At 61.0% G+C, this 27,595-nt stretch overlaps 1 protein-coding gene across 13 annotated transcripts in view; it reads left to right on the top strand.

Moving 5' to 3' along the window:
* Positions 1-27,148, top strand: part of CFAP74 (cilia and flagella associated protein 74) — a 39,680-nt gene extending 12,532 nt beyond the window's left edge. For 3 of the 13 annotated variants that reach the window (XM_079149448.1, XM_079149443.1, XM_079149444.1), the window contains 31 exons: positions 885-1,061; positions 1,757-1,867; positions 2,145-2,247; positions 2,618-2,775; positions 3,700-3,904; positions 4,542-4,697; positions 5,778-5,951; positions 6,435-6,553; positions 8,661-8,727; positions 8,986-9,075; positions 9,574-9,741; positions 10,623-10,752; positions 12,605-12,681; positions 13,150-13,272; positions 14,443-14,564; positions 16,708-16,836; positions 18,161-18,248; positions 18,355-19,004; positions 20,013-20,289; positions 21,825-21,923; positions 22,554-22,696; positions 23,114-23,490; positions 23,629-23,684; positions 23,792-23,911; positions 24,202-24,357; positions 25,247-25,376; positions 25,643-25,797; positions 25,986-26,118; positions 26,362-26,507; positions 26,709-26,843; positions 27,009-27,148. In XM_079149448.1, the coding sequence (XP_079005574.1) occupies positions 885-1,061; positions 1,757-1,867; positions 2,145-2,247; positions 2,618-2,775; positions 3,700-3,904; positions 4,542-4,697; positions 5,778-5,951; positions 6,435-6,553; positions 8,661-8,727; positions 8,986-9,075; positions 9,574-9,741; positions 10,623-10,752; positions 12,605-12,681; positions 13,150-13,272; positions 14,443-14,564; positions 16,708-16,836; positions 18,161-18,248; positions 18,355-19,004; positions 20,013-20,289; positions 21,825-21,923; positions 22,554-22,696; positions 23,114-23,490; positions 23,629-23,684; positions 23,792-23,911; positions 24,202-24,357; positions 25,247-25,376; positions 25,643-25,797; positions 25,986-26,118; positions 26,362-26,507; positions 26,709-26,843; positions 27,009-27,110 (4,876 nt within the window). In that variant the 3' untranslated portion in view covers positions 27,111-27,148. Of the gene's footprint in view, positions 1-884; positions 1,062-1,756; positions 1,868-2,144; positions 2,248-2,617; positions 2,776-3,699; positions 3,905-4,541; positions 4,698-5,777; positions 5,952-6,434; positions 6,554-8,660; positions 8,728-8,985; positions 9,076-9,573; positions 9,742-10,622; positions 10,753-12,604; positions 12,682-13,149; positions 13,273-14,442; positions 14,565-16,707; positions 16,837-18,160; positions 18,249-18,354; positions 19,005-20,012; positions 20,290-21,824; positions 21,924-22,553; positions 22,697-23,113; positions 23,491-23,542; positions 23,685-23,791; positions 23,912-24,201; positions 24,358-25,246; positions 25,377-25,642; positions 25,798-25,985; positions 26,119-26,361; positions 26,508-26,708; positions 26,844-27,008 lie in introns of those variants that run through there. The other 10 variants (XM_079149452.1, XM_079149451.1, XM_079149454.1 and 7 more) reach the window with 10 other exon arrangements.
* Positions 27,149-27,595: the final 447 nt, after the last annotated feature.

Here is a 27,595-nt window from a genome sequence, read left to right as displayed (position 1 = left end):
TGAAAATGGCTAAGAGCTTCCAACAGGAACTCCCAGCACATGCCGCGGGGTGCACTTGAGGCACGCTGCTTTACTGCCGGACATGAGGCCCAGTCCAGGCTGAGACCCGTGGGTCCTGTAGTGCACAGGGTCCAGCAGAGCTGGCTGGCCCGGGAGCACCTGTCCAGGTGTGTCTGCTCTGGTGGGCAGGGACTCACCTGCCTGGGGTGCAGATGCTGTGCCGCACACGCAGGGTGGGTCCCCAGGCCTGGGAAGCCCTGTTCTCAGCCTCCGCCTCTCTCTGCCCTCGCCAGCCCATCTCACCTGGGTTGAGCCGGAAGCTCAAGGGGCATTGTGTGCATCTCCACCACCGAGAGGCCACACATCAGCCGTGGACAGAACTGCCCAAGGCCAGAGGCTGGACAAGGCCCTCCTCTTCTGGCTGATGGCCAGACATGGCCCTGGGCAGGACTGGCTGCCACATACTCTGAGCCCACCCCAAGCACACTTGAAAGCTGGGGGAGACTCCCAGACCCTGTGGAAGACAGTCCTGGCCACTCTCCCTGATGCTTCTCAGGCCAGGCAGGGCCCACCACAGTCGGCTGACCAGTCCTCAGGCCGATGAGGAGAGTCCAGGGCACACTGGGAGTGTGGGCCCAGGTCCTAGCCAGGCTGGACTTGAGGTGGTGGTGACTTTCCTAAGGTTGTAGGCAGTCTGCAGGTGACATTGGGCAGAGAGCTCCCCACAGATGGGAGCCCACGGTCGTCCTTGATGGTGTCCAGTGCTTTCCTGGGGTGTTGGTCAAGGCTGGGCGCCAGAACCCCAAGGTCCCCAGCAGGGTCCCCCTGGAGCAGCCCAGGCTTCAGCCCTCTTGCTGCCATAAACAAGCACTATTGTTTGCAAGGAACGCCATGTGGCACATCGAGATGGAGAAGGGGCGGTTCCAGGACCTCCTCCGCCAGCCCAGCCTCGAGGAGACAGAGGCCAGGGGCAGGCATCTCCAGGGGCTTGAGGCACAGCGACTACTCAAGGAGAAGGAGGCCATGGAGAAGGCGGAGAGGAACCAGCGGCTGAGGGTCGGGTGAGCGGCACCCCGCCCCAGCCCCAGCTCCACAGTGCCTGCCTGGCTCCCGCCCACTCCTCTGCCCTCTGCACCAGGGCTCGCCAAGTTCCGCTCACCACCAACCTCTCTGTCTCTCCCCCTGACCCTGCCCAGGCTCCCTGCCCCTCCCTGTCCAGGGAGTAAGTAAGGGCCAAATGCCCTCAGCCACGGTAACAGTGACACGTCACTGAGACCCACAGACTCTTCCTCCTGTGCACTCCTGCTCCTCCCCAGCCGGGTGGTTCTCTGGCTCCCCCCGGCTTCCCCTGCACATCTGGCCTCCACCTTCATCCAGGCCAGAACCAGGGTCCTCCTGACCCCTCCCAATCACCACCACGCCCAGTCCTTGGCCAGACCTGTTGCTTCCTGTGGACCCAGGGCTTCCTGTGGACCCAGGGTCCTCATCACCTCTGCCTCCCCGTCTGTCCCCACGACACCATCTTTGCTGGTCCCTTCCTCTCCCAGACCCCTGGCCAGCCTGAGCCAGACCCTGCTGTTGGGGGGCCCTCACACCAGAGCCCCCCAGTAGGGTCTCATTTAACACCATCACCTGCAGTGCTGGCCTGCCCAGAGCCATGGGGTGGGCACGGAGTGCAGGAGCCACACAGCCCGGACTCCCCCAGCCTCAAGCCCAAGCGACTGAGGGCCTGGCCATCTCTCTGACCCTGCTGCAGGAAGTCCCTGCATGTACAGAGGGAGCTGGGGCTCGAACACCAGAGGCGGATGGAGGACGCCCAGAGGAACCACAAGGTGGCCATCAAGTTCCTGAAGCTCTCGCTGGGACGGTGCGTGCCCTGGACTCCCCCTGTGGACACCGGGTGGACTCTGAGTGCCTCGCTTTGGTGTTGAGATTCCCACAATCGTCATGTCGCCACCTAATCACCCAGACCGGCAGAGCGGCTGCCTCTGTTCCCTTGTGGAAGATGACAGGGCCCAGGAGGGGCCGGCCTTCATGGAGGGCCGCCGCTCACGCCTCTGGGCCCCCTGCTCCCGAGGCACTGAGGCCACGCGCTGGGCAGACGTCCCCACAGACACCCCTCTTACAAGCCCGCCTTCCTCCAGAGCTCGGGAGCAGGAGAAGAAGCAGGAGACGGAGTCCCGCCAGCACCTGAAGCAGCGCATGGACGCCGTGCTGGCTCTGAAGAACAGCATCACCGCCAACCGGGTAGGCACGGCCCACCCCTGGCCCTCAGGTGCTGGCACCAACTTCTGGGGCAGGGGCATCCAGCAGAAGAGAGCAGCCTGACCCTGTCCTTAGGGCCTCGTCCCCTCTCATGGGAAGAGAGGCCAGGGCCCAGGGCAGCGGCAGGCCGTGCATAGGGCAGAGTTGGGGTCAGGCCAGGAGGGGCGTGGGGAAGGGGGATCAGAGGCCAGAGCGCCCCAGGGAGGGACGTGCCTGCTCCAGGGGCCCTGGGGCTGCGTTCTGGGTGGGGGACATGTGGGTGCGGGTCAGGGACGGGCCCTAAGCCGAATCTGCCTGTGAGGGGCGTGCCGTGGTGGGCCTGGGCTGTGGCCTCAGAGTGCCCTGCTTCCAGGAGACACTGCGCAAGATCCAGGCCTGGGGCCGGGCCCGGGCGGCGCTGAGTGAGCAGAAGGCCAGTGCCGAGAAGGAGGCCATCCTGGCCCAGGGTGGGGACGCCTTCAAGCACCTTTTCCACCACCGCCGGCGCCAGCACCTGGAGGCCCAGAGGCGGTGAGGGCGGGGAGCCACCCCTGCGGGCACCGCCCAGTACAGGCCGACACAGGACGTGGGGACAGGGCTCTGGCCCCACCGACCTCGATGGGACCCTCACCTGCCAGCCCGCCCCGCTCCTTCCAAGACCCCCTCTGCGCCTCCCCATGCCCGTGGAGGTCTCTGGGAGCACCCGGGCCCCAGGGCCCCTCCTCCTGGGGTGCTGCCTGTCGTCCTGCTTGGGGTCCTGGGTCTGGGGTTTCTGAGGAGGTGGCGCCTGCTGCCCCACATTGCACACAACGCCCCAGTAACTTCCCTGCAAATGTCTTTTTCGGGCCTCTGCCTCCTTCCCCCCACAGACCCTTTCTTCCCCGTCCCTGACCCCAGCTGGTTGTGCTCAGGATCTGCCCTGCTGTGCCCTTGGTCCTCTCTGTCGCGTCGGGGAGCTGGGTGCCATGGAGCCCCGCTGTGGCACACTGAGTTCTGCAGTCTCCCCTGGGCCTTTGTCGTAGCCCCTGCCTGCCTCGGCTGGTTCTTGGGCAATGCCCCTCAGGAGCCTCGAGCGGAGGAGTGATGCCTTGGGCCTGGTCCTGCCCTGCTCTGTGCCGCAGCTGATGGCCTGGGAGCCTGGGCAGGGCAGCTCAGGAGGACTAGGCCTGTAGTGGGGACTGCTAGAGGGGCCCCAGCAGGACAGAACTGGATACAGCAGGGCTGGCGTTCAAGTCCTGGGTCTCCAGCATGGCAGCCTCTGGGCCCCATCAGCTCACACCCCATAAAGCCCGACAGCTCACTGAGACCAGGATGTCTGACCCCAGAGCCCTGCTGGGCTGGACCTGAGCCCCTTGGAAGCAGCCAGCAAGGGCCAAGCCAAGCCACACTGGGCCCGCATGGCTGTCCAGGCGAGCAGGGCTGTCCTGGCTCCTGGCTGAGAGGCCCCTCCCACAGGACCTTCCAGGAGGAGCAGAAGCTCCGGAAGCAGGAGATCGTAGGTCGGATTTTGAAAGAGGAGGCTGAAGAGGAAAACCGGAAGAAGAAACAGCAGCGCCCGGCCAGAGCTGCAGTTAGACGCACTCTGAGAGACAAGACCTGGAACTACATCGCCAACATCTGCACAGGGAAGATGGCCGCCGTGGCCACCAGTCTCCCACTGGTGAGCGCAACACTGCTGCTTCAGGGTGCTGCACACCTGCCAGAGCCCACAGCTGGAAGGGCCCGGGGCCAGGTGTGAAGGAGGACGTGGAGGGCCCAGGGCCACAGCCTCTGCCTGCCCAGGGAAACGGGCCACCCCTCTGAGTTCTCACCTAAGAGGCAGCCATGGTCTGGCCCGAGAGCAGCCCACTGCCCCTGCTTGCTCTTTCGCCCACATCCAGGGCCTGCTTGGCGCCAGGGGGCAGTGAGGCAGTCACCCTCAGTTGGGGGTTTATTTCTAGTCCACTCTTCCTGAGGGTGAGGATAGGTGGGCCCTCCCCAACCCACCAGGCTGTGGGAAGCCCCCTGGCACCACAGAGCCAGGGGCCAGGGACCTGAGCGGGGCTGGGGTGGGTTCGGACATCCATCCATCCCAGCGTCTTCCCATAAAGGGAATCTTGCGAGGACTCTGCTGAATACTGCAGAAAAGTATTTAGTACTGTGCAAAGAGGTGTAAGCTGCATCTCAGAGAGAAAAGTAGAGCTGTGTGCCGTCTCCTCCAGGCGGAGGGGAGCTGTGCAGGCCTGCTCCCTGTGGGCTTCCTCCTGCCTGCTGCAGGCCCCTCTCGAGTGTGCCTTGCTGCATCCTGCCTACAGGAGGCGGAGGCTGCAGCACATCCCGAGACCGCTCTGCTCCTGAAAGTCATCTCCAGTGAGTCTGTGCAGGGGGACCCTGGGACCACCAGTGGAGAGGAGGAAACACTGGCTGAGCCTGAGATCCCTGGGCTTTGGCAGGAAGACTGTGCACATTACCAGGTAACACTGCTTGGCAGGGGCTTATGGGGACTGCCTGGGCCATACCTCTGACTCTTAAGGCCTCTCCTTGCTGCCCCTGCCCATCTCTGGCTCCTTCCTGTACCAAGCACTTCCTGGCACCACCCTCCTCCAGACCTCAAGGGCTTCTTCCTCCTTCCCCAAGGAGCCAGCATGGGCGTGATGGTCCTACTCCCCACTCAGCCCAGCTGCCTACCCCTGGGGCCTGAGTGGTCAGCCCTGCCCTGCTGCCTGTGGTTAGGGGTGGGGGCTAGGAGGCTGAGGAACAGCCCTGTGTCACTGGCCACCATAGGGAAGCATATCTAAGGGAAGGCATGAGTGCACATGGCTGATGACCCCTACAAAGATCCTGCCCAGAGAGCTGGATTGCAAGGCAATGTCCCCAGCTTGTGATAGCCACAAGTGTGACTCTATTCCTTGGGAAGGTGCTGCCCACCGCCCAGCTCCTGTCAACATGGGCTGCCTTCAGTCAGGGCAAAGCCACTCTGTCCTGCTGACTCTGGGGAAGCCCTGACAAGACAGGCCCTGCTATAGCCGTGCCACTCTGGACCAGTGGGCAGAGGTGGGGCGGGCAAGTGCCAAGCAGGTGGCTTCCCACCACCAAGGCCAAGGCACATGCCGTCCCATGAGCTGAGCTGAGCTGAGCTGAGCTTAGCCAAGGCCCTCAGCAGATTCCTCACCAGGCAGAACAGAAGGAATCCAGGGCCATCTTGGATTTCAGCTCTGCTGCTAACATCAGAGTCAGCCTTCCTGGCACCGACTCTGCCCCTGGAGAAAGTTGCTTCCTGCAGAACTTTCCAAAAACTTGCTCTCGTGCTGACTCAGCAAACTGGAACCCCCCACCCCTTGACCCCCCACCCTTTCCTGAAGACGTCCTGCCTGAGTCCTGCAAGCTGCTTTCCTTCCTCGCTCTTTGCCCTTTCCCGAAGCACAGACCCTGAAGCAGGGAGTCCCTCCTCTGTGGCGCGGGGTGTTGGGTGCTTGCCAGCAGCCCTGGGCTTGGCCCTGCACTTTGTCAGCTTCAGGCCTCGAAGAACAAGGGTCTCATCTCTGTTGCCCAAGGAACTCAAGGAGGATGTGGGCCGAAAGCCCGTGGGCGGCACCAAGATGGACAAGGACATCCTGGCACGCACGGTAGCGCAGCTACGCGGCAGAGTGATCCACAAGCAGGTGGCATCAGGGCGGGAGTTCAAAGGCCGCCCCTTCAACAGCAAGCCCCAGCTGGTCCACTTCAAGGTGAGCCGGCGGGGGCACCCGGCCAGGCACTAGCCCTCCATGGCCAGCCTCCCAGTGTCTGTGCCCGGACCTTGGGAACTCAGAGGCAACTGCAGGCAGTGTGGACCACAATGCTGCCCTGTGGCAAGGAGCCCAAATGTGGCTCCCTGGCAGATTCTGACTTCACGTGAGGAGGCCCCCAGGAGTCCAGCCCCAATGTCCTGCTGGCCAAGGTCAGCAGGTGCAGGGAGCAGGTGAAGCCAAGGTGGCTGACCTGAGCCTCCCTCCTCTTCTTCCCTGCGGCCTCCGTGAGCCACATCTGCTGAGGCTGGCAAGACACCGGTGGGCAGGACCCACGTCCACCCCTTCTCAGCTGAGGGAGGCCTGGGGAGCCTCCCTGGCCCTGGCCAGGAGGCTTGTGCCCTTGAGGCTGTGGCCCAGACAGGTTTTGGGAAACTACAGGAAGGAGAGAAGAGGGGACTAACATCCACAGCCTGACTCTAGGACTTTGAGGTGGGCGAAGTATACAAGAAGAAGATCACGCTGGTGAACGCTACCTACACCATCAACTACTGCTCGCTGGTGGGAGTGGACGAGAGCCTGCGGGACTTCGTCCACATCGGGTGAGCCACGGCCCCACCCTCTGTGCAGCACAGCGCTGCCCGTCCTCCTGTGTCCCACGGCCTGATGCTGGTGCCCGCTCAGCAGGCCAGGCAGAGCGTGGACTCTCCTTCCTGGGACTGTGCTGACCTGTCTCCCCTCCTGCTCTGCACCTGCCCTCGCTCCCTTCCAGCTCCCAGGCGCCTCCTTGCTGCCTCCTGGCTCCCCGCTCCACCTGTGCTGCTTCTGCAGCTCAGCCTGTCCTCCACTCTCAGCTTCTGGCCTTGGCTTTGCTCTCTACTCTGTTTCCTCCCCAACCTCTTCCAGGCTATGAGAGCAGGTTTGAAGGCCCAGAACGGCTCTAAGATTCACAGTGCACCCAGGTGCAGTGATGCCTGTGATCCCACCGACTGGTGAGGCTGAGGCGAGAGGACCATAAGTTAGAGGCCAGCCTCAGCAACTTAGTGGAGAGGCCCTGTCTCAAAAAAAATAAAAAATAAAAAGGACCACAATGTGGCTTGGTGGCAAAGCACCCCTGAGGTTCAATCCCCCAAACTATAAAACAGTATCATAGAATCTGAGGGTGCTGCGTCCATTGGTGTGTGGTGTGCGATCTCTGACGTGGGGCTCTGGCACAGGGGTCCTAACTCTCCCCCTCTGCCAGGCTGCGGGGCCCCTGGTCTCCCTGACAGCCCCTCCCGTGAGGCGTGCTGGCCGTGGGGGCTCCGGCAGTTCTCCCATGGGACTCTGTTCTCTTCAGGGAGCCAAACGGTGGCTGTGCATGTTGGTCCCCTCTTCTCTCCTTCCCGTAGTTTCCCGAAACCTCACTGTCTGCACGGTGGCCTGGAGGGCGCGGCCGTGCAGTTTTTCTTTTTTTTAAGATGTTGGTGGACCTTTATTTCATCCACTTGTTTCTATGTGGTGCTGAGAATCGAACCCAGTGCCTCACGCATGCAGACAAGCGCTCCGCAGCTGAGCCCCAGCCCCAGCCCCGGGCTCTCTGTTCAGTCAGGCTGCAGGCCCAGGCTCTGTGGGCTTCGCCTGCTGTTCGCTCCCACTGGCCTGTGTGGTCCCTGGAGGCGTGTGCACAGCCTGGCTCGGGTGGTGGCTCTTAGGCTGCCCTGCTCCTGACTGATCTCTCTGCTCGTGTCCATTGCTGTGTGGCTGTGGTCCTCTCCTGGGCTCCTGCCCTGAGCCCCGGGCCCCTGTCCTGCAGGACTGCAGGTCTGGGCGTCCACTTCCCAGACACTTTCTGCTTCTCAGCCTGAGCCCCAGGCAGCCCTGTGCACCTGCTGCGCCTCCAGCCGGCCCCCACTCCAATCCCATGCTCTGCCTCCTGGGGCACACCGGTGTCCTGTCCCATCTGGCCAGTGCCGAGGTTGCCAACTGCGTGTCTCATCCCTAAGCACGCCCAGCTCCTGCAGACGAGCTGGCTTCCTGACGGCCCCCTTCTTCTCACAGTCCATGTGTGCCGCTCCCTTCAATCATTTTCACTGAACTTTATGTTGTGATGTATTCTCACTTTTATCTCTGCCATGCCAGGGATGGAACCCAGGCCTCGTGCTTGCTGAACTGCACCCGGCCCCCAAGTCTCCCCAGGCCCTGCTCAGGCCTTGGTGGGTGGAGTCCTCCCCATCAGAACGGGCCGGGGTTTCCTTCTGCCTGGCACCAGGGGGACACTCCGGCCAGGGACTGGAGTGCATTAAACTTTCAGTTTGTGCCATTTGTAAACCCCGTGCACCATAAGAGAGGCCCTGTGTGAGGCACACCCAGGGACCCTCCCTCGCCCAGGGCCCAGCCACACAGACCCAGCCCTGCGGGTGCCCTCTGCCACAGGGCTGTTTTCCTGGCCTGCTTGTGCCACGACACCCCCCACCCACACATGGGCTTTAAAGCCTGACACCGTGGTCCCGGGCCCTCAGGGGAGTCAGGGCCCTGCTCACCCGCCGCAACCCCTTCCCTGGAGAGTTGGCCCTGGGAACTGGCCTCTCTCACTCACTCACTGGACAGCCTGAACCATTACTTGGGCATCTCCTGTCTGCTGGGACCTGGGGCAGCTGGGTAGCAGCTCAGGGAGGGAGAGACCCAGGAGGCCTGACCACCATGTGCCCTGGATCATTGTGTTGGCAGCTTTGACCCCCCTGGGCCCATGTCAGCTGGGATGTCCTGTGAAGTGCTGGTCACCTTCAAGCCCATGGTGAGTCACAGCGCCACACAGGGCTGCTGTTTTCACTTTCATCCAAAAACCATTCATGTCATCCTGAAAGGCTAGGCAGAATCGCAAGCCAGCAGCACGAAGCACTGTCCCCTGGCATGTCCCTGCGTGCTCTGCCATGGCCGCCCCTCCCGAGATGTGTTCTGGGCCCATCCCCGCCCCTGCTTGGTGGATGGCAGGCAGGTGCTGCCGTAACACAGCCTACAGCAGTTTGTGTGTCTGGGTTGTTTTATTTTTCAGATAAATAAAGATCTGGAAGGAAGCATCTCTTTCTTGGCTCAGACAGGCAGCTTTTCTGTTCCTCTGAAATGTTCAACAAAGAAATGTTCCGTAAGTTCCCGGCTGTCAGCTGGCACTTCTCGGGTTCCTGAGTGGAGGACTGCATCCTGGGAGTGAAGGTCCAGAGGGACATGGGCTCAGGTCCGCCCAGGCAAGCCCACTTCCAGGCCCCTCCAGCCGCATGTATGTCCTCTTACGCAACCTCCTTGCCCTGAATGAGGGAGCCATTGGTTTAGCTTTCCTAAAGCTGGTCTCAGGTGCCCCAAATTGTCATGACCCGAACACAGATCTGCAGCTTCTGGGGTAGGCATGTCCCTGGGCTACACAGCCCTGGCTATCCTGCCTGGAGCCCGATGTCGGCTTACCTATGAGCCCCTTGGGGAGGAAGGGCCAGGCTCCCCATGGCCCCTTGGGGCTGCAGATGACAGGCTGGTGAGAACTTGTTTTAGGGGCCGTTGGTCCCCCGGGCTGTGTCTTCCACAAGTGCCTGCCCCCTTGTGCTGGGCACCCTGCTGGCCCAGAGCAGCTTACTGTGGGGTCCTTTGGCAGCTGTCCCTTGACAAGGAGCTCATCGACTTTGGCAGCTACGTGGTGGGTGAGACCGCATCCCGCACCATCACACTAACCAACGTCGGGGGCCTCGGCACAAAGTTCAAGGTTCTTCCAGCTTCCGAGGCCTGTGAGATGGACGAGGAACCCTTGCCCCTCCTGAACATAGTGAGTGGGCTGCCACTGCTGACCAGCAGTGCAGCCACCAGGGCAGGGCAGGGTCTCCACCTGAACACAGCCCACACGTGTGAAAGTGGCCTGTGAGACCAGCGTGTCATCAGGGACCTGGAAGGTGGGACAGCAGCAGGAGTAGGCCACCCTCCCGCATCACCCAAGCCCAGACTCGAGGGGTGCAGCTGGAAACATGAGGCGGACCTTTGTATCCCAGGAGGCCGCATAGGGGCCAGCACAGCTCCGGGCATCAGGGCCACACGGGAAACAACCTGGCTGTGCCCAGGGCCCAGGGGTCAACGAGGGGCGGCCAGCCCTGTGCTTTAACACTGAGCCCTGGAAGGTTCCTGCAGCGACCCATGGGCTCCTGCCGCTCGGTGCTGCCTGCCACGGGGTCTCAGCAAAGCCCGGGAAGGGTCTCACCCAGGGGAGGACAGAACCAATGGGGCAGCTGCTGCGTGGGCCGGGCATACAGGAGACAGGACCCTGGGGACAGTGCTTGCTCTGGGCAGGTAGGGGAGGAGTTTTCTGGGGCCCCTCTGGGCATCCAGGGGTTCTGTGCCAGCCAGTAGGGAGGAAGGAGGATCCACTGGCCTGGGCTGAGGCAGAGCCAACCCTGGACAGGCAGCCTGGCAGGGTGGAAAGGAGCCCGACACAGCAGCTCAAAGATGGGATTCGCAGTGGGACAGGAGGAGCTGGCCTGGCTAGACCTCTCCTGGGCCAGCCACTGCTGTGCCCCGAGACCCAAAAGGACAGAACAGGAGCCGCAGACAGTGCCACCCGGCCCAGAGGCAGCGCGTCCTCACCCGGGTCCCCAGTGGCAGGGGTGTCTGGGAGCCCAAGAGGAAAGGTGGCAAAGGTGTGGGGTTGCCTTTCAGAGCAGCCTGCTCACCTCGGAAGACAAGAGTGCCTGTGAGAAGGGTCTGGCCAGCGTCTCTGAGCAGCAGCTTGAAGGCAAGACCTCCCTGCTGGACACCCAGAGCCGGAAGGAGCTGGAGAGGATGGAGGGTGAGCTGCCTGGAGGTGGCCAGCACCCCACCTCAGACTCCTCCCTGCCCGGACTCCAGGCTGCCCGGGCATGCCAAGGCAAGGACAGTGTGCACAGAGAGCCCTCGAGAGCCGCGATCCCAGGGCCACTCTGAAATCTGGGTGCAGGCGGGCGGGGGCGCAGGGAGAGGCCGAGAGTGCAAGGCGTAGAGTGGAACCCAGGGCTTCGATTTTAAGTGACAGTCAATAGAAAAGATTCATACGTTCATATCAGTACTGGCTTAGAGGTGGGTGGAAATTCGTACCCAGCTGGAAATGACCGAGACCGACGAGCACACAGGAGCCAGCACCGTGGGCCTCGTCGCCGTGGGACAGACGGTCCCTCTGGCTGGGGGCCGTTGATGTCCTATCCCCTGCAGAAGTGCAGACAGCACGCATGGATGTGCTGGAGACTTGTCAGTGTCCCTGGCACTGACCTGGGGAGGGCAGCGGCCCCCAGGCCTGGCTCTCACCCCTGTGCTGCTGGTACTGCTGCTGTCACCTTCCTGCTGCTCTTTGGGGCCAGTGATGACTGACTTCCTGGCTCCAGCCCTCCTGGGAACAGGAGGCCACCGCGCCCGGTGCACCCACGGACATTGCTCAGGCGTGCTGGGAGGCCCCACGGCGTGGGCCACTTGGCCCAGCACCCCTGCTCCCTACGTCTCTGCAACCCGGGTGTGGCCGTGTTCCACCCACATCCAGGGTGCATCAGCTGCGCCTTCGATAGCTCTTTCAAGTTTTCTCAAAGTGGGTGAGCTGATTTACACCCACCACCACGTATGGCTGTGCTGCCCAGTGTGGCTCTCACTAGCCACATCTGCTATTTAAATTAATCCATCTTCAGTGTAGAAATCCAGTTCCTCCTTTACACAAGTCACGTTTCCAGTGCTCAGTGGTAACAAGGGGCCAGTGCTGTATTGGGCAGCCCAGAAATCCTGCTGGATAGCAAAGTCCAGGCCCTAGAGTGTCCGGCCGTATGGCCCACATAGGAGGTCTGGCCGGGTCTGCTGTCCAGGCCATCCGGGCTCCTGGTGACCACCTGGATCACTTGTTCCCATCAAGCCTGTTTCTTCAGCATGAAAACCTTGCCTGTGGCTCCTCCTCCTTCTCCCTGTGGGGCGCTGACTGTTTCCAGTGTGTTCCTAGGAGTTGCTCTCGCACCCTGGATGCAGCCCTCTAAGATGCCTTTCCTTAAAACCAAGTCTAAGATTCCCAGACATATCAACCATTCTTTGTGAGCGTGTGCAAGTGGGATTTCCTTGTCTCAAAGTCACAGAGACACATGACACAGCCCTGAAGTCCTGGGCCGGGGTCCAGCTGTGGAGGCAGGGGTGTGGACGCAGGCTTCTCCGTGTGGATGGCCACTTTTCCTGAATGATGTTGGAAGGACTTTGCTCCACCCATGGGACTGATTGGTACCAAAGGGCATGGACACATCTGGCACTGTCCTGCTCAGCTGACCAGCTGCCCCTCAGCATGCCACCCTGACTGAGCTGGGGAAACCTGTGTTCTGTGTTTCAGGAGAGTTGCTCCAGATAGTTTAGGGTCTTTGCATTTCAATATAAGTCTTAGAATCAGTTTCTTGGTTTCTAAAAAAAAAAAAAAAAAAACACACCCGGTGCCTCCGTGGCCATGTAGAGCTGATCTGCCGGTCCACCTGGGAGCCTCTTCTTGCAGACAGCCCACATCGCAAGCCTGGTTCTCTCCTCATCCACTAGTAGTGCTCCACCAGTTCTCTGTGTCGAGGTCTCATAGATCTGGGGTCTGTTCTTACTTTTTCCAGAGCAGTTATGGATACTTGAATTTGTTTCTACTTTCCTGTTTTGCCTTCCAGAACAAGAGGGCGCCTCTGCGACCGGGGGCTTGGCCACGTTTCCCAGCGAGGAGCAGGCGGAGATCACACTGGGGGAGGTCAGCTGCCCGCCCTGCTCAGACCCTGGCTGAGCCCCAGCTGACCCCCACCCTCGGGCCCTCCACCTGGTCAGAAGCAGGCTGGAATTCCAACCCCCAGGAACCCTGTGGTTTCAGTGAGGGCAGTGCCGACCCCTCACCGGTACTGGGCAGTACCAGGGCAGCAGGGTGGGTTGCTGGGTGCAGAGGACGCTGGCAGCAGACCTTCCCTGGCTGGAGTAGGTGAATGCAGGAGCCGGAGAGAGCCAGAGGCCAGGAGGCAGGCTGCCTCTGCCCACAGCAGGGCCCCATGGCAACAAGTGCTCACAGGAAGGGCCAGGCTGAGGGTCTGTGGACCCTAGTGGCCCCCAGTCACAGTCCCACTACTGCTCCTCCTGTGACATGGCTGCTGTCCCCACAGGTCAGTGGAAGGCACCCTGATAAAACCATGGTGCCTGCTGACCCAGTGGCACCTCTCTTTCCACACAGACAACGGAGGGGGAAATTGGCCCTTTTAGCTCCGTCAGAGTGCCCATCGTGTTCACCCCGGTCATCCCAGGGGAGGTCCAGACCAAGTTCAAGGTCATGTTCAAGAATCCCAAGTGCCCAACGGTGAGTACCCCTCTGCCCCGGGTGCACACGGCCCGGCTGGGAGTGCCTCCCCTCTCAGCCACGGGAGCTGCCCTTGTCACTCGGATTGCATGCTGGTCACACGGTGGGTTGGCACCCAAGCCAATACACACTTGTAGCATGCGCATGATGCTGCAGTACATACTGCGAGTACACGCGTGCACACGCGCATGCGCACACACACACACACACAGCCCTCTTTCCATTTCTCTCTCTCACTACTTTCTGGTACTGGGATTGAACCCAGGGGTGCCCTTCCACTGACCTGCTCTTCTTATCCAGGCTCCCCAGATCTCAGGAGTCAGAGTCTGGGGAGGAAGTGGCAGGTGGGGAAACAATTGTCTCCACTCCTTCCAGGTCTGCTGCTAGACTTCTGAGCTCTTCTGTAGCTACCAGTTTGTATTAGGGATGAAATCTTTATATGTAATGGGTAAAATTTTTACATTTTTCTGTATAGTGCATTACTGTGTAATGAAAAGTTGGGTTTTGCTTTTTTGAAGTGGTAGGGACTGACCCCAGGGCCTCATGCATGCTAGGCAAGCTCTCTACCACTGAGTCACATCCCAGTCTTTTTCAAATTTTAAGACAGGGTCTCAGTTGCACAGGCTGAACTCGTACTCCGATCCTCCAGCCTCAGCCTCCTGCGTAGCTGGGATTACAGGAGTATGCCCCTGTGCCTGGCTCTATTCTGTTTTTAAGTTTGAAATTTTTATTAATAAAAATAATTTTAAGGGGGCTGGGGAGATAGCTCAGTCGGTAGAGTGCTTACCTTGTAAGCATAAGGCCCTGGGTTCGATCCCCAGCACCCCCCAAAAAAAATAATAATAACTTTAAAGTATAATGACATGAAAAATGCCTCAGAACGCTGAAATGTGCCATGTGTCATTATTGACCTTCCAGTATTTATTATTCCAGTTACAAAAAGTCAACCTAGGGCTGGGGCTGGGGCTCAGTGGTAGAGCCCTTGCCTCGCATGCGTGAGGCACTGGGTTCAATCCTCAGCACCATGTAAAAGTAAATAAAGACATTGTGTCCATCTACAAGTGAAAAATTTTTTAAAAAGTCAACCCACTGAATTTTCTTGCCAACCTTTCCTAACACTGGCTGCTCTGCAGGGAAGGACTCACTGGTGAGTCACGTGTCCAAATTCAGCTGTATTTCAGAGCCACGGGCGTGGCCATCGATGTGCCAGTCTGGGTGCCCAAGCCCAACCTGGACCTGAAGATCTGCATGTATGACCGGCTCTACCAGGACTCCGTCCCCATCCACACGCGGTGAGCCCCCTGGTGGCCAGCAGGAGAGCTGCATTGGGGGACCAGCTAAGGCTGGTGCCATGGAGTCCCTGGGAAGGCCAAGGCCGTGATCCTGAGCATCTAGGAAGTCCCAGTGTCACGGGGGTCGGCACCGCGGGAGGCAGGAGGGCCAGACAGATCTGAAGATGGAAGAAGGGCCTGGAAAGCGAGCTCTCCCCCAGAGCTGCAGAAGCACCTGGCCTGCCCACACCTTTCTGAACTTCTGAACTCCAGGCTGCTATGTGACTTTAAGCCCCTGAGTTTGCAGCAAGCAACTGCAGGCACCAGGCAAGGATCTCAGTGCCCTCGGGGACACAGCGTAGTGGTGACAGTGAGCACAGGAGAGGACCTGAGAAGAGCCCGAGTGTGGTCTGCAGCCCTTGGCCACCAGCCAGATTCAGCAGAAATCTCCTGGAGGGCAACTGGGGTGGAGAAGTGGGCCAGTCCTAAGCTTCACAGAAGTCCGGCTCCAGCACCTCTGCAGTCAGCACCCGGGCAGGGGCAGGGCATGCTGGCACTAAAACCAGGTGTCACCCACAGGCACCCACGGCCCGAGACTGGGCACCTGCCCCGCCAGGCTCTGGTCTCACTCCATGACCGGCAGCGGCACTGCCAGTCGCAGAGAAAGCTGTTCCCATGAGGGGGTCGGGGGCAGAAAGGGCTCTGGGGGCCGGGGTTGGACGGTTTGCCACAGGGTGGCAGGCACTTCCTGGCCACCTGGGCCGGGGGGATGGCAAGGAGGAGAGTTCTGCTTTCTCCACCCTATCCCAAGGCACAGGGGTCAGCATGGGCATCTAGTCAGTGAACTTTTATGTGGGTGGGGACTGGGGACTGAACCCAGCGGCGCTTTACCACTGAGCAACATCCCCAGCCCTTTCTATTTTTTTATTTTGAGACAGGGACTGAGTGGCTAAGCTGAGCTTAAACTTGTGATCCTCCTGTCTCAGCCTCCCGAGTTGCTGGGATTACACGCGTACATCACCATACCCAGCCATTTAGTGATTTTTTTAAAAAAATCTAACATCAGTCATTCAGTTCTGTTTAATGTGGTGGGTCTTACGTGCATGGGTGTAGAAAAGGTGTTAATCCATGAGGACCCCTTGCCATAGTGCCCAAGGACCAGCCCCGGGCAGCACAGGGAAATGGTGGAACTGACTGGCGCCCAAGAGGGGTAGGCACAGCCCCTGAGCATCAAGTCTCCCCTCTCCACGCAGGCCAGGTGCCCAGTGGTAGGAGCACAGGGGCTCTGGCCAGCGGTGTCGGTGGGCCACGTTTCGGGGCACACCCTTGGGGGCTGCTCAGAGGCAGATTGGTAATGGGTAGGAGCAGCCATCCAAAGGGCAAGGGAGGGCACTGCTGGGGCATGACTTCTCCACCTCCATCTCTAGGGCCCAGTGGGCTCAGTTGTCAGGGTCAGGGAGACACTGGACACAGGACAGACAGGAGCACCAAAGCATTCTGAAGAGGAACCAGAGGCTCTAAAAGGTTCTGGAAGCATTGCCTACAAAAACCCCCAGGCAGACCAGGTCCCTGGCCCTCCCTCCTCAGGCAGCTTTCCCTCCTTGACTGAGCGGTACTTCCTTTCCTGGGGACAAAGAGGACACCATAGGGGGCAAGCAGGGGCTGTTTGCCACCACAGGCGAGGCTGGCCACCATTGCTGCCTCTGGCCGACCCCAAGGGCAAGCAGGGGCTAGGGAGAGCCTCACGGTGGAAGAGGAGAGCCTGGCTCCCCCTGGCTGGTCCTAACTGGCCTCCATAGCGCCCAGTACAGAGCGCTGGGCAGGAGGAGGCAGAGCCCACATTCCCACCGATCCTCTGCCCCCCGCAGGAGGTCCCCCAGAAAGCACTCCAGTCTCAGAGATCTGGGATCTGGGCGACCTTCCAGTTGCTGGAGCCATTTTTATTTCTAAGAATTTCCAGGGCTAGAGTTATAGCTCAGTGGTAGAGCGCTTGCCTGGCACGTGAGGAGCAGGGTACCCCGTCAGGGGCGTGGCACTTGGCTGGGGGCAGAGGGGCCCCAGACGTGTCGCGGGCACCATGGCTGGAAGACCTTGATGACTCAGAGTCAGGCACGCCTGGGGTCAGTCCTGTGACCCCTGATGGGCGCCCTGTGACCTGCTGCAGATCCAAGGTGGCCCTGCGCCTGAAGTTCGAGGTGTGCAAGGAGCTTCGAGGCCACGTGGAGCTCCTGCCGGAGACGGGCTACATCCAGGCCCATTCGACCTACTCGGTGCAGCTCAAGTTCCTGCCCCGGTGAGCTCCACTGCCAGCCACTGTCGCCAGGCACACATCACCAGGCATGTGCCGCCTGGCAGGGCAACATGGCCCAGCCTCCTGCACGGAGCCCACCTCAGCCACAGAGGCAGGCGGCTCTTGGTGTGTGTGTTCCTTCCAGTGGCCTGTTCCCTTTCTCCATGACTCCTCAAGTTCCAGGTCACCCAGTCTCTACCTCTGCCCTGGTTCTGGTCACCCCCAGGGTGTCTCCATTGCCCACTTGTCCCCACATCCTCCCTGTGCCAGGCCCTCCTTGGTGACCCCTTGTGAACACCAGGGACATCTGCCCAAGGGTGTGTTCCATCTGCCCCGCCCCCGTCCCCATGTCTTTGGCTTTTGCCTTTCACCAGGTGGACAGTGATGCTTTGCTCACCTTTGCTTCGAGGAAGAAGTGCTGTTTTTAACTCTGCCACTGGTCACCCTGGAGTAGCTCTGGCTCCTGCCACTCAGCCCAGTGCCCAGGGCCAGGATCTGGGAACAGGCTGTCAGAAGAGCTTGGCCCACAGAGAGGGATGTGTGGCTGGGGGCCTGGGTGGGAGCTGGGGGCAGCCTCCATGCCTGAGCTTCCAGGGAGGGGGCCCTGGGGCGGCCCGTGGAGGCAGAGCTGCTGGGCTGCCAGAGGGCGAGTCCTGGAAAAGTGCATGTTTTTCTATTACTTGTATTTTCCCCCGTATTTCTATAACGATACTGGTTTCTTTTTGTAATCAGAGAGCAAACTATTTTTTAAAATTTTTGTTTATTGAACCCAGGGGCACTTTACCACTGAGCTATAGCCCCCAGTCATATTTCAAGACAGGGCCTCTGTAAGCTTGCTGAGGCTGGCCTCAAACTGTCCTCCTGCCTCAGCCTCTTGAGCTTCTGGATGGTAAGAGTGCACCTCTGCACCTGCAAAAGCAAACCGTGTTTCAAACTGGGCTGGGGAGATAGCTCAGTTGGTAGAGTGCTTGCCTTGTAAGCACAAGGCCCTGGGTTCGATCCCCAGCATCCCCCCCCAAAAAAATCTGGCTCTCCAAGGTGCCGTTCGGGACCCCTGTGGGTGGCAGACGCCTCGAGCATCTTGAACGCGGCTCTGGCCTGCTTGTTCATCTAACCAGGACCTAGTGTGGCGACCTCCCTGAGCAGCTTGCTGCCTGGAGGACTCAGGCCCCAGCTGCACCGCTGGCCACCGGTGCCGCGTGAGCTCGGAGGTCTGGCGCACCTGGGTCTCCGTTGCGCGGCTCTGGCCAATATCGAAGCCCCCTTGGGGCCAGCCTCCCGCCGTCCCCCAACAGGAGAGAGGTGCATGGCGCGCCCTCCCCTGTAGGCACTCCCTCCCGGAAGATGCTGGCAAGTACTTTGACCAGGAGAGCAGAGTTCTGGAGGCTCCGATGACCATCTGGGTGGCTGACCAGGTCTGTGCAGGGCGCTTCCTGGGAGGGCCACTTGCCCCTGGGGAAGGAAGCACTGCTGGGGCGGGGCTGCACCCAGGCAGGCCCCCACAGTGGCCCCCCGCTGCAGTGCCCATCCCTACTTGCCCAGGGGAGAAGAGGGGGTGCTGGGGACACTCACCCCCCATCCGTGCCACAGATGAAGCCAGTGGGCTTCACCATTCAGGCCATCGTCACCACCTCCGACCTGGAGCTCAACCCCCCGGAGCTGGACTTCGGCTACTGCACCATCCACCAGGCCCTGAGGACCGAGATCGTGCTCTACAACCCCTCGCTCCTGCCCCAGGAGTTTGGGTTCGTGGGGCTCCCCAAGGTCTGCTGCGCTCAGGCCCCGACCCGCTCCCAGGCCCCAGCCCCCTCCTGCTGGTGCGCCATGGGGCTCCTAGCGCTCGCCCTCCTGCCTTCCAGCGCTTTCCCTTCCTGGGCTGCCCCCACGTCCACTGGCACACGTGTACTCACACGGTGCATGGCCCCGCACACACACCTGCCACCCACCCTCTCACACCTACCCGCACGTGGCCCACGTCCCCCACACGGCCAGACTGGCACTGTTTCCACTGTGGAGTTGGTGTCTTCCGATTCCCAGTTTGTGGACATCCAGCCCAATGACGGGTTTGGGACGATCCTGCCGCTGGAGGCTCTGCAGCTGGATGTGATCTTCCAGCCCACCAAGGCCAAGGAGTACAGCTTCGAGCTGGTCTGCAAGTCCGAGGTGAACAGGTGAGCCTGCTGGCCGGGGACCCAGCCTGGAGAAGGAGGGACAGCTGTGGGCGCACAGCCTACATGCAATGTCGACAACGAGACTGTCTCTGCCTAGAGATTCTTTTAACACTTAGAGCCTGTGGTCACAGGTCATAAAAATATATATTGGATAACACATTTTCGTCACAGACCAATACAACAAGATAATCAGTACCACCCTTTAAAGTATAAAGAAATACATGTGATCAGGGCTGGGACAAGGCTTACCTCAGAACACCTGCTGGCACGCACTCGGCCCCAGGTCCAATCCCCAGCACCACGCGTGTGTGTGCGCGCGCACACACTATTGGGGAAGCCAGGCACGGAGGCACCTGTAATCCCAGGGCCTCAGAAGACTGAGGCAATACGATGGCAAGTTCAAGACCAGCCTCAGCAACTTAGGGAGACCCTCAGAAACTTAGCAATATCTTGCATCAGAATAAAAAATCAGATAAAAAGGGCTGGGGACGGGCTGGGGAGATAGCTCAGTTGGTAGAGTGCTTGCCTTGCAAACACAAGGCCCTGGGGTCGATCCCCAGTACAGGAAAAAAAAAAAAAAATCACACAAAAAAAGGGCCAGTGTGTGGCTCTGTGGTGAAGCACCCCTGGGTCCAACCCCCAGTGCCCCCCCAAAATGCAAATCTCTGTTCTTGTTCTTTAACGGAATGCAGGAATCAACTCACTATGATATGCAGGACTCCCTGCTTCTACTTAGTGATTCATCAGTTTTAATTTTAAATGTTGATAAATATTTAAAATAATAGACCACAAACCACCTCCTTTGCAGCTATCTAAGCTTGTGATTGAAGTCTTAACTATCCACCAAAGCCATGTGGGGCATTTTCAAAATATCAACAGGGTAGCCAGCAACTGTGCCACTAGGCCCCTCGGGCACCACCACAGTGCCTGTCCTGGCCATCATCCTGGCGGTGTGTCCCCCGTGGCTGCCCCTGCATGGCTGGCACTGCTCACACTGGTGACTTCCAGGTGCTTCAAGATGTCCTGCCGAGCCGTGGGTGTCCACCCGCCCCTGGAGCTGTCCCACTACCAGATCAAGTTTGCAGCCACTCCCTTGTACGACACCTCAGTGGCCCGGCTATATGTCCTCCACTCCCACCCGGGTGTGAGCTCCCTGCCCCACTCTGGGCCCCGCACTGACTCAGAGGAGGTCTCCCCCGTGGGAGCCACGACTTTTGAGTTTCTGCTGCCCTCGGACTCCCCCATCACCATCTCGCCCTTGGTGGGGACTGTGTTGCCAGGCAAGGTGAGCAGGGGCTGCCCCAGTGGGCTTGGGGCCACCTGCGCGTACCCCTGGAGTGCCTGGCTAGGCCCACTCTGACACCCAGGGCTGCAGCCACGGCAGGGCTGGGGAAGCCTCCACAGCCCCCCAGGCAGCCTGCTCCACAGGCACCTGTCTGGGAGCTGGAAGAAGAGTGGGCAGACCCTCAGACCAGCTGAGCATGGACCTCACAGCGGGTGGGGCATGGGGAGCACTTCCACCCAGGTGCTCTGCCTGGAGCCAGCAGGGTTTCTTTCAGTGGATGCAGCCCTGTGACATGCATCTCATTAAATCAGAAAATGCTACTTGGAAAAGGGTTCTCTGTTCAAGTGGATCCTGCAGGTGGTAGCTCTCTCCCCTCCCTCTCCCTCTCCCTCTCCCCTCCCTCCTTTCTCCCTCTCTCTCTTCCTCAGTCTCTCCCTCTTCCTCTCCCCCTCCCTCTCCACCCCTCCTCCTCCCTCTCCCCCTCCCTCTCCCTCTCCCTCTCCCTCTCCCTCTCCCTCTCCCTCTCCCTCTCCACCCCTCCTCCTCCCTCTCCCCCTCCCTCTCCCTCTCCACCCCTCCTCCTCCCTCTCCCCCTCCCTCTCCACCCCTCCTCCTCCCTCTCCCCCTCCCTCTCCCTCTCCCTCTCCCCTCCCTCCTTTCTCCCTCTCTCTCTCCCTCAGTCTCTCCCTCTTCCTCTCCCCCTCCCTCTCCACCCCTCCTCCTCCCTCTCCCCCTCCCTCTCCCTCTCCCTCTCCCTCTTCCTCTCCCCTCCCTCCTTTCTCCCTCTCTCTCTCCCTCAGTCTCTCCCTCTTCCTCTTCCCCTCCCTCTCCACCCCTCCCCCTCCCTCTCCACCCCCCTCCCTCTCTACTCCTCCTCCTCCCTCTCCCCCTCTCCCCCTCCCTCTCCCTCTCCCTCTCCCCCTCCCTCTCCCTCTCCACCCCTCCTCCTCCCTCTCCCCCTCCCTCTCCCTCTCCACCCCTCCTCCTCCCTCTCCCCCTCCCTCTCCACCCCCCTCCCTCTCCACCCCTCCTCCTCCCTCTCCCTCTCCCTTTCTCTCTCCCATCCTCAGCATATGGGATAGTGTGGTCAGTGAGGCCTCCTGGACTGTCCTGGAGATGCCTTCTCTTGGGACTTAAGGCAGACAGGCAAATGGCACCGAAGTGGAGATACGTTGGAAAAGCTGGTGCATGCAGGACACGAGCTAAGGGGCAGCCACCCACCCTACACTCAGTGGCTGGCAAGGAAGTTTCATTTCTCACTTGAGCCTCATGGACAGTGGGTGAGGTCCTGGCCCATTCAGGGTCCTGCCCTAAGTGCCCATCCACATGGTGGAAGGCTGGACATCCCAAGCGGAAGCCTACCCCACTTTCTTGGGGCAGTGGTCAGGAAGGGCCTTCCCAGAAGGGGCACATCTCAAAGCAGGGACCTGGTGGGGGAGACCCAGGGCCAAGGGAAGAAGCGGGTGCCCAGGAGGGCAGTGCTAGGGCCTCCTATGCCCTCTGGGCTCTTGGAGCAGGGTGTAGTCTCTCCACAGAGATGCCTGGTCCAGGTGGCCTTCCGGCCTGTGCTGTCCCATGAGCGGATCCACGAGGAAGCCCTCCAGATCCTGAACAAAGAAATCCAGGACAAACTGGTGCGTGGAGCATCAAGAGAAGAGGCCAGCTGGACAGTCAGGAGGAAGGCAGATTTCTGGCACTGTCCCAAGAGGGACCTTGCAAGACTCCTCCTCCTCCTGAGAGCAGTTCTGGAGGCGGGCTCAGGACACCTGGAGGGCGGCCGGGCGTTCACAGGGCAGGACTGCATACCATGCAAGTGCAGGGGAGGCAGCCCACCCACGGCCTCGTCCCAGGAGCAGACCCGTCCCTGCACACCACACTCACCCTGGAGAGCTGCACAGTCGTGGGTGTACAGGAGCCCCAGCTCTCTGCCAGCTGGCAGGGCAGCGAGGCTCCTGGGTTGGAACCCGGTTCACAGCCTCCTTGCCCTGTGTGCTGTGGTCCCATTGCAGACGAGCAGTCAGTGGGCATCCCGGGTGTCCACTGGGCCTCACGGCCTGCACACCCTTGACCCCAACCTGCCTTTGGCCTCTCCTGGAAGCCATTCTTGGGCCCTGTTGGCTCCCAAGTTGAGCTGGTGGAGCCCGCCACTCAGCAGTCAGCTGGGCCTGCGAGGCTGGCCCTAGAGCAGCCTCGGAGCAGTGTGGGGTCTGCGGACAGGGGGCAGAGTGCCTGGGCAGCTCACAGTCAGCTGCTCCCCCTCACAGTTCCGAAAGGACACATTGAGCCAAAGGAAGGAGCTGTGGAGACAGTCCCTCTCTGTGCTCCGCCTGCGGACCCGGGAACGCCTGCTGCGTGCCGTTGCGGCCTCCCACCCCCCACAGCAGCAGAAGCAGGAGCTCCGGGTCAGGTGGGCTGGGGGGCTGCCCGGAGCTCTGCTGCCTGGGGCATGGCTGGATGTCCAGGCCTGCTGGCTTCCAACACCAGTCCAGGGGTGCCCCTCCTGGGCACCTCCTGCCCTCCGAGCACATCCCCTCCATAGGCCGACTCCAGGCCTGAGTGGGAGGAGTCCCAGGGGGCCCGAGGAGGTGGGAAGGCAGTTCCTCAGAGAACTGGGCAGCTACCAGCTGGGACCCAGAGTAGCCCCAGTTGGCTGCCCCTTCCTTACCCTGTGGCCTTCCCTGGAGAGGCCACTTTGAGCTCAGGGTCCTAGGAACAGGTGTGGCCTTGGGGACCCCCTCCCTGGAAGCAGGGGCACAGCCTGGAAGGGGCTGCAGCTGGGGTCCACGGTGAGCAGGCTCAGCACCCTGCCTTCGTCTCCTTCCAGTCCCCATGACTACCAGATGGCTCAGGCCGCCCTGGCCAGAAACTTCCAGGGGAGGTTTGAAAAGTTCGTGGTCCCATGTGTCATGGCCAGTGGTGACGTCAAAGACAGGAAGGGATCAGAACCTCTGACCTTCAGGTGTGGGATGCTCAGCCAGGAAGGGGCATGGTTGGCTGCGAAATTGCTGCCCCTCTCAACTACTGACCAGATCTGGGGCAGAGGCGGGGACCGGCCGCCCTGCTGTGCCCTCAGTGTGACCTTGTCTACCAGCCCCCATAACACCCTGTACCTGGAGCTGTGGTGTCCAACGGTGGCTCCGTCTATCGTGGTGACATCTAACAAAGGCAAGACCACGTTTCACTTTGGCGATATTGCTGTAGGTGAGTCCTGACTGACCTGGACATCAGCGCCCCTCCTTCCCCTGTACCTCAGGGACCCAGGCCCTCCAAGCCATGCTCCACCTGAGGGACAGATGCTCCCTGGGCCCAGGACTAACAGGACTCTTCCTGGGGTTTCAGGACACCGCAGTATAAAGAAGGTTTCGCTCCAGAACATCTCACCTGATGACCTGGCTGTATCCTCGTCCACCTGGTTCCAGCAGCACTGGGGCAGGAGCAGGCCTGTGTGGGGCTGGGCGGGACCAGGAGCAGTCAGAGACTCCCTCCTTGACGTGGGCCTCAGGTGGAGTTCTCGGTACTGAACCCCAATGGCCCCTTCTCCCTGCTGAACCCCTTCAGCAAGCTGTGCGCGGGCGAGACCCAGGTGCTGATGCTGTCCTTCTCTCCCCGCGAGAGCATCCTGGTGAGCGCCAGCCCCCAGTCCTTGGAGCCCAGGGTCCTGGGAAGCAGGTGTGGCTCGGGAGTCCCATGCTACAGCCCGGGTGTCCAGCACTGCGGACACCACTGCACACGCCGGCCTAGCTGGAGCCACAGTCCGTGAGCGGGGTGCCCCCCTGAGGCCCTCGGTGGCGCGTCAGAGGTGGCGAGGGCTCCAAGCTGTTTTGCAGGGGCGTGCCGGGCAGCAGCTGTTCAGCTCCCCACGTGCCTGGCAGACCGACGTCTGTTCCTTGCTAAGGGACGTGGTCTCCTTAGGCTCAAGAAACGCTGGATGTCATCAGCGAGAAAGGCACCCTCACCCTGACCCTCACCGGCATGGGCGTGGCGTCCATGGTCACGTGCTCTATTGAAGGCAATGTGCTGAACATGGGCTACGTGCTTGCCAGAGAGTCTGTCTCCTCAAGTTTCAAGGTGAAGGGTCCTTCCAGGGGTCAGCCCTGTTTTTGGAAGGCTATCTCCAGCAGCTATCCTCTCTGCTGCCCTCTCTAGCAAGGGACATGGGCCCTTGCTCCTGTGAAGGCTGAGGTCGTCCCTCCTCTGCTTCAGAGCCTTTGCTTGGAGCTCCTTCCACCACTCTCCTGCTTTGCTACTGGACACAGGGTCCTTCTGAGCTCAATTCTAGAACCCATGAGGGGCAGAAAGTGTTTCTGGACCTCTGAGAAGAGGCCACACTGTGTGTGAGGGAGGTCCTGACTCCTGCTGTCCCTCTGTCTCAGGGACACCCCAGCCTTGGGCTCAAGTAGCCTGAGAAGGACCTCTGCTTCCCAGCCTGCTCAAGTGGGATCCTGGAAGCAGAGCCAGAGATAGAAATCATGTTCAGAGGGGGCGCGCTCAGGAGGGCCGTGAGGACAGGAAGGGACTGGGTGAGGATGTGGGTTCAGTTAAGAAGAGCTCTGCAGGACAGAGGGCAGCACAGAGCTGGCCACATGGCTAGACTGGGAAGCAGGCCACCAACATGGGAGAGCGGAGGTGGGATGGAGTGGTACCTGAGCAGGCTGGGAAGCAGAGGTCCTTCTCAGGCTGCTTGAGCCCAAGGCTGGAGTGTCCCTGAGACAGAGGGACAGCAGGAGTCAGGGCCACCATGCACAGGGAGCCCACGGGACAGTGTGGCCTCTTCTCAGAGGTCCAAAACACTGCCTCGAAGTGAGAGCTGTCACACTGGGGACACGGCCAGTTGGAATTTGGAGGTGTTGCCACCTGATCCCCAGTGGGGTGCAGCTGCAGGCGACCAGATGACAGGCACCGACCACAGGGAGCGGACAGCCCAGGGTGGGCTGGGCAGTGACCTGGCCTCCTGCAGTTGCAGAACGACTCCTCGCTCCCCATCAAGTTCTCCATGCGGCTGGAGAGCCTCTCCAGCACCCGGGCCCCAGCCCGGCAGCAGCTGCCGCAGTTCCTGGCCACACCCACCCGGAGGACAGACTTTGTCGGTGAGCGGGCAGGGCAGTGAGGGACAGGCCCGGGTGCTGGGCCTGAAGGGCAGGAGGGCCGGGCAATGGGAGCAGGAATACAGGAGTGGCTGGACGGATGGTGGCCGGCCGGGGAGCTCAGCAAGAGGGGAAGGGCGGGTGCAGAGGTGCCAGGGCCAGCCGGCTGGGGACAGGTCGGGGAGGTGCTGAGGCTACAGGCAAAGTTCAAGCCGGTGCAGGGCCTGGGGGCACAGGGGTGATGGCCACACCCGCTGCCCTACCGGCAGGCACACAGAACCACAGTGGCCAGAGCGTGTTCAGTGTGCTCCCAGTGGAGGGTGTCATGGACCCCGGGAAGGAGCAGGACTTCACTGTGACCTTCAGCCCTGACCACGAAAGCCTCTACTTCTCTGACCGGCTCCAAGTGGTGCTCTTCGAAAAGGTGCAGCTCTGCCACCAGGGGACCACTCGCCCTCTCCCAGGCACCTATCCCTCCCAGGCCAAGGGCACCACACTGGGCTCATCAGCTGGAGAGCCCAGCACCACTGGTCCAGTGGGGCCCACCCTGAGCCAGCCTCAGCCCCCTGCCTCAGAGCCGTTGGGACAAGCAACTATGCTTCTTGTCCCCAGAAAATCTCCCACCAGATCCTCCTGCAGGGCGCTGCCCGGGAGCACGCGATGTTCGTGGAGGGCGGAGACCCGCTGGACGTGCCTGTGGAGTCTCTAGCTGTGATATCTGCCCTCGGCCCTGAGCACAGAGAGGGTGAGCGCCCTCCTCAGGCACACCAGCATGGGAAGGGGAGGGGAGGCCGTGGCTACCTCAGGGAGGAGCAGGCAAGTGGGCACACCCAGGCCCAGCAGAGCACGGCAAGGACTCCCAGCCCATCGCCCGCAGAGCCAGGCAAGACCAGCACTGTGAACCAGTGTCAGAGGGGGTCCAGCCCGCCCTCCACCCTCCGCCCACCCTGCCCTCACTCCCCGGGAACACCTGTGTGGTCCTGGCCAGGCTCCCCCTCTCCAGAAGCTGAGGAGCTGAAGCCCATCCTGGTGACCCTGGATTACGTCCAGTTTGATGCAGACACACCAGCCCCACCTGCCACCCGAGAGCTGCAGGTGGGCTGCATCAGGACCACCCAGCTCTCCCCAAAGAAGGTGACAGCACCCACTCCTGCTCGCACGCTGGCTTTCCCTGCCGTGGGCAGCCATGGCCTCTCCTGGCCTTGACCCTCACTAGGCTTGCCTAGGATTTCCTGCAGCTGTGGGGTAGGCAGGGCTGGACACCCTTGGCTCCTGCCCCGATACTGCCCCCTGGGATGCCTGGTGTCAGCCTCCATCCATGCCAACGGCCTGCAGATGGCAGAGTTCAGCATGGACAGTGTCACGTGGCTGCAGCACAAAGGCTTCTCCATCGAGCCCTCCAGGGGCTTCGTAGAGCGCGGCCAGACCAAGACCATCAGCATCTCCTGGGTGCCACCTGCTGACTTCGACGTAGGTGCTGGGAGCTCCAGGCTGGGAGGGCGACAGCCCACCCCACCAGTGAGACGGGGCTGTGGGGGCGCTGGGGGGCCAGCCTGGCAGAACAGCAGGAAAGAGGGGTCTCTGCCCGGCACCCAGTGGCTGAGGGTCCCCTCCCTCCCGCGCCCTCTGTTCCAGCCGGATCATCCTCTCATGGTGTCAGCCCTGCTGCAGCTCAGAGGGGATGTGAAGGAGACCTACAAGGTCATCTTCGTAGCCAACGTGGTGACCGGCCCCTGAGACCATGGGCAGCTCCACAAGCCCCTCCACTCTCCTGTCCCCCCGCAGCGCTCAGGCCTGTCCAAACACCCCCGGGGCTGGGATCAGGCATCCCCCACTGGGCAGTTTCAAATGGTCGGTCTCCTGGATGGCCCCATGACCGGATTCCCCAGTCCATGGCCACCTCCTGCTATGCTGGACTCAACAAACCCACAGTCCAAGAGCACCTCTCTCCCTGAACCCAACACTCAGGACCAGGGATAAGTCCTGCTCAGCTCACAAACCACTTCTAGCCAGAGATCCATACCCACCAGGACCTGCCCAGCCTTCAGAGGGCCCTAGGAAAGCCACCCCTTCAGGCCTGTCAATAAAGTCCCTGAGCCAACCATGCAGCTGCAGTATGGGTGACAACCATGGGAGAGACGGGCAGAGCTCTGGGGAGTGGCCCTACACACACACCTGTGAAACAGCCAACTCTGCTGAGCAGGGGCCTCCTGGATGGTGGG

Source organism: Sciurus vulgaris (genome assembly GCF_902686455.1).
Source record: "Sciurus vulgaris genome assembly, chromosome: 1".
NCBI lineage: Eukaryota > Metazoa > Chordata > Mammalia > Rodentia > Sciuridae > Sciurus > Sciurus vulgaris.
Note: the sequence above shows the minus strand (reverse complement) of the source record. Positions and strands in the feature narration are given on the sequence as shown.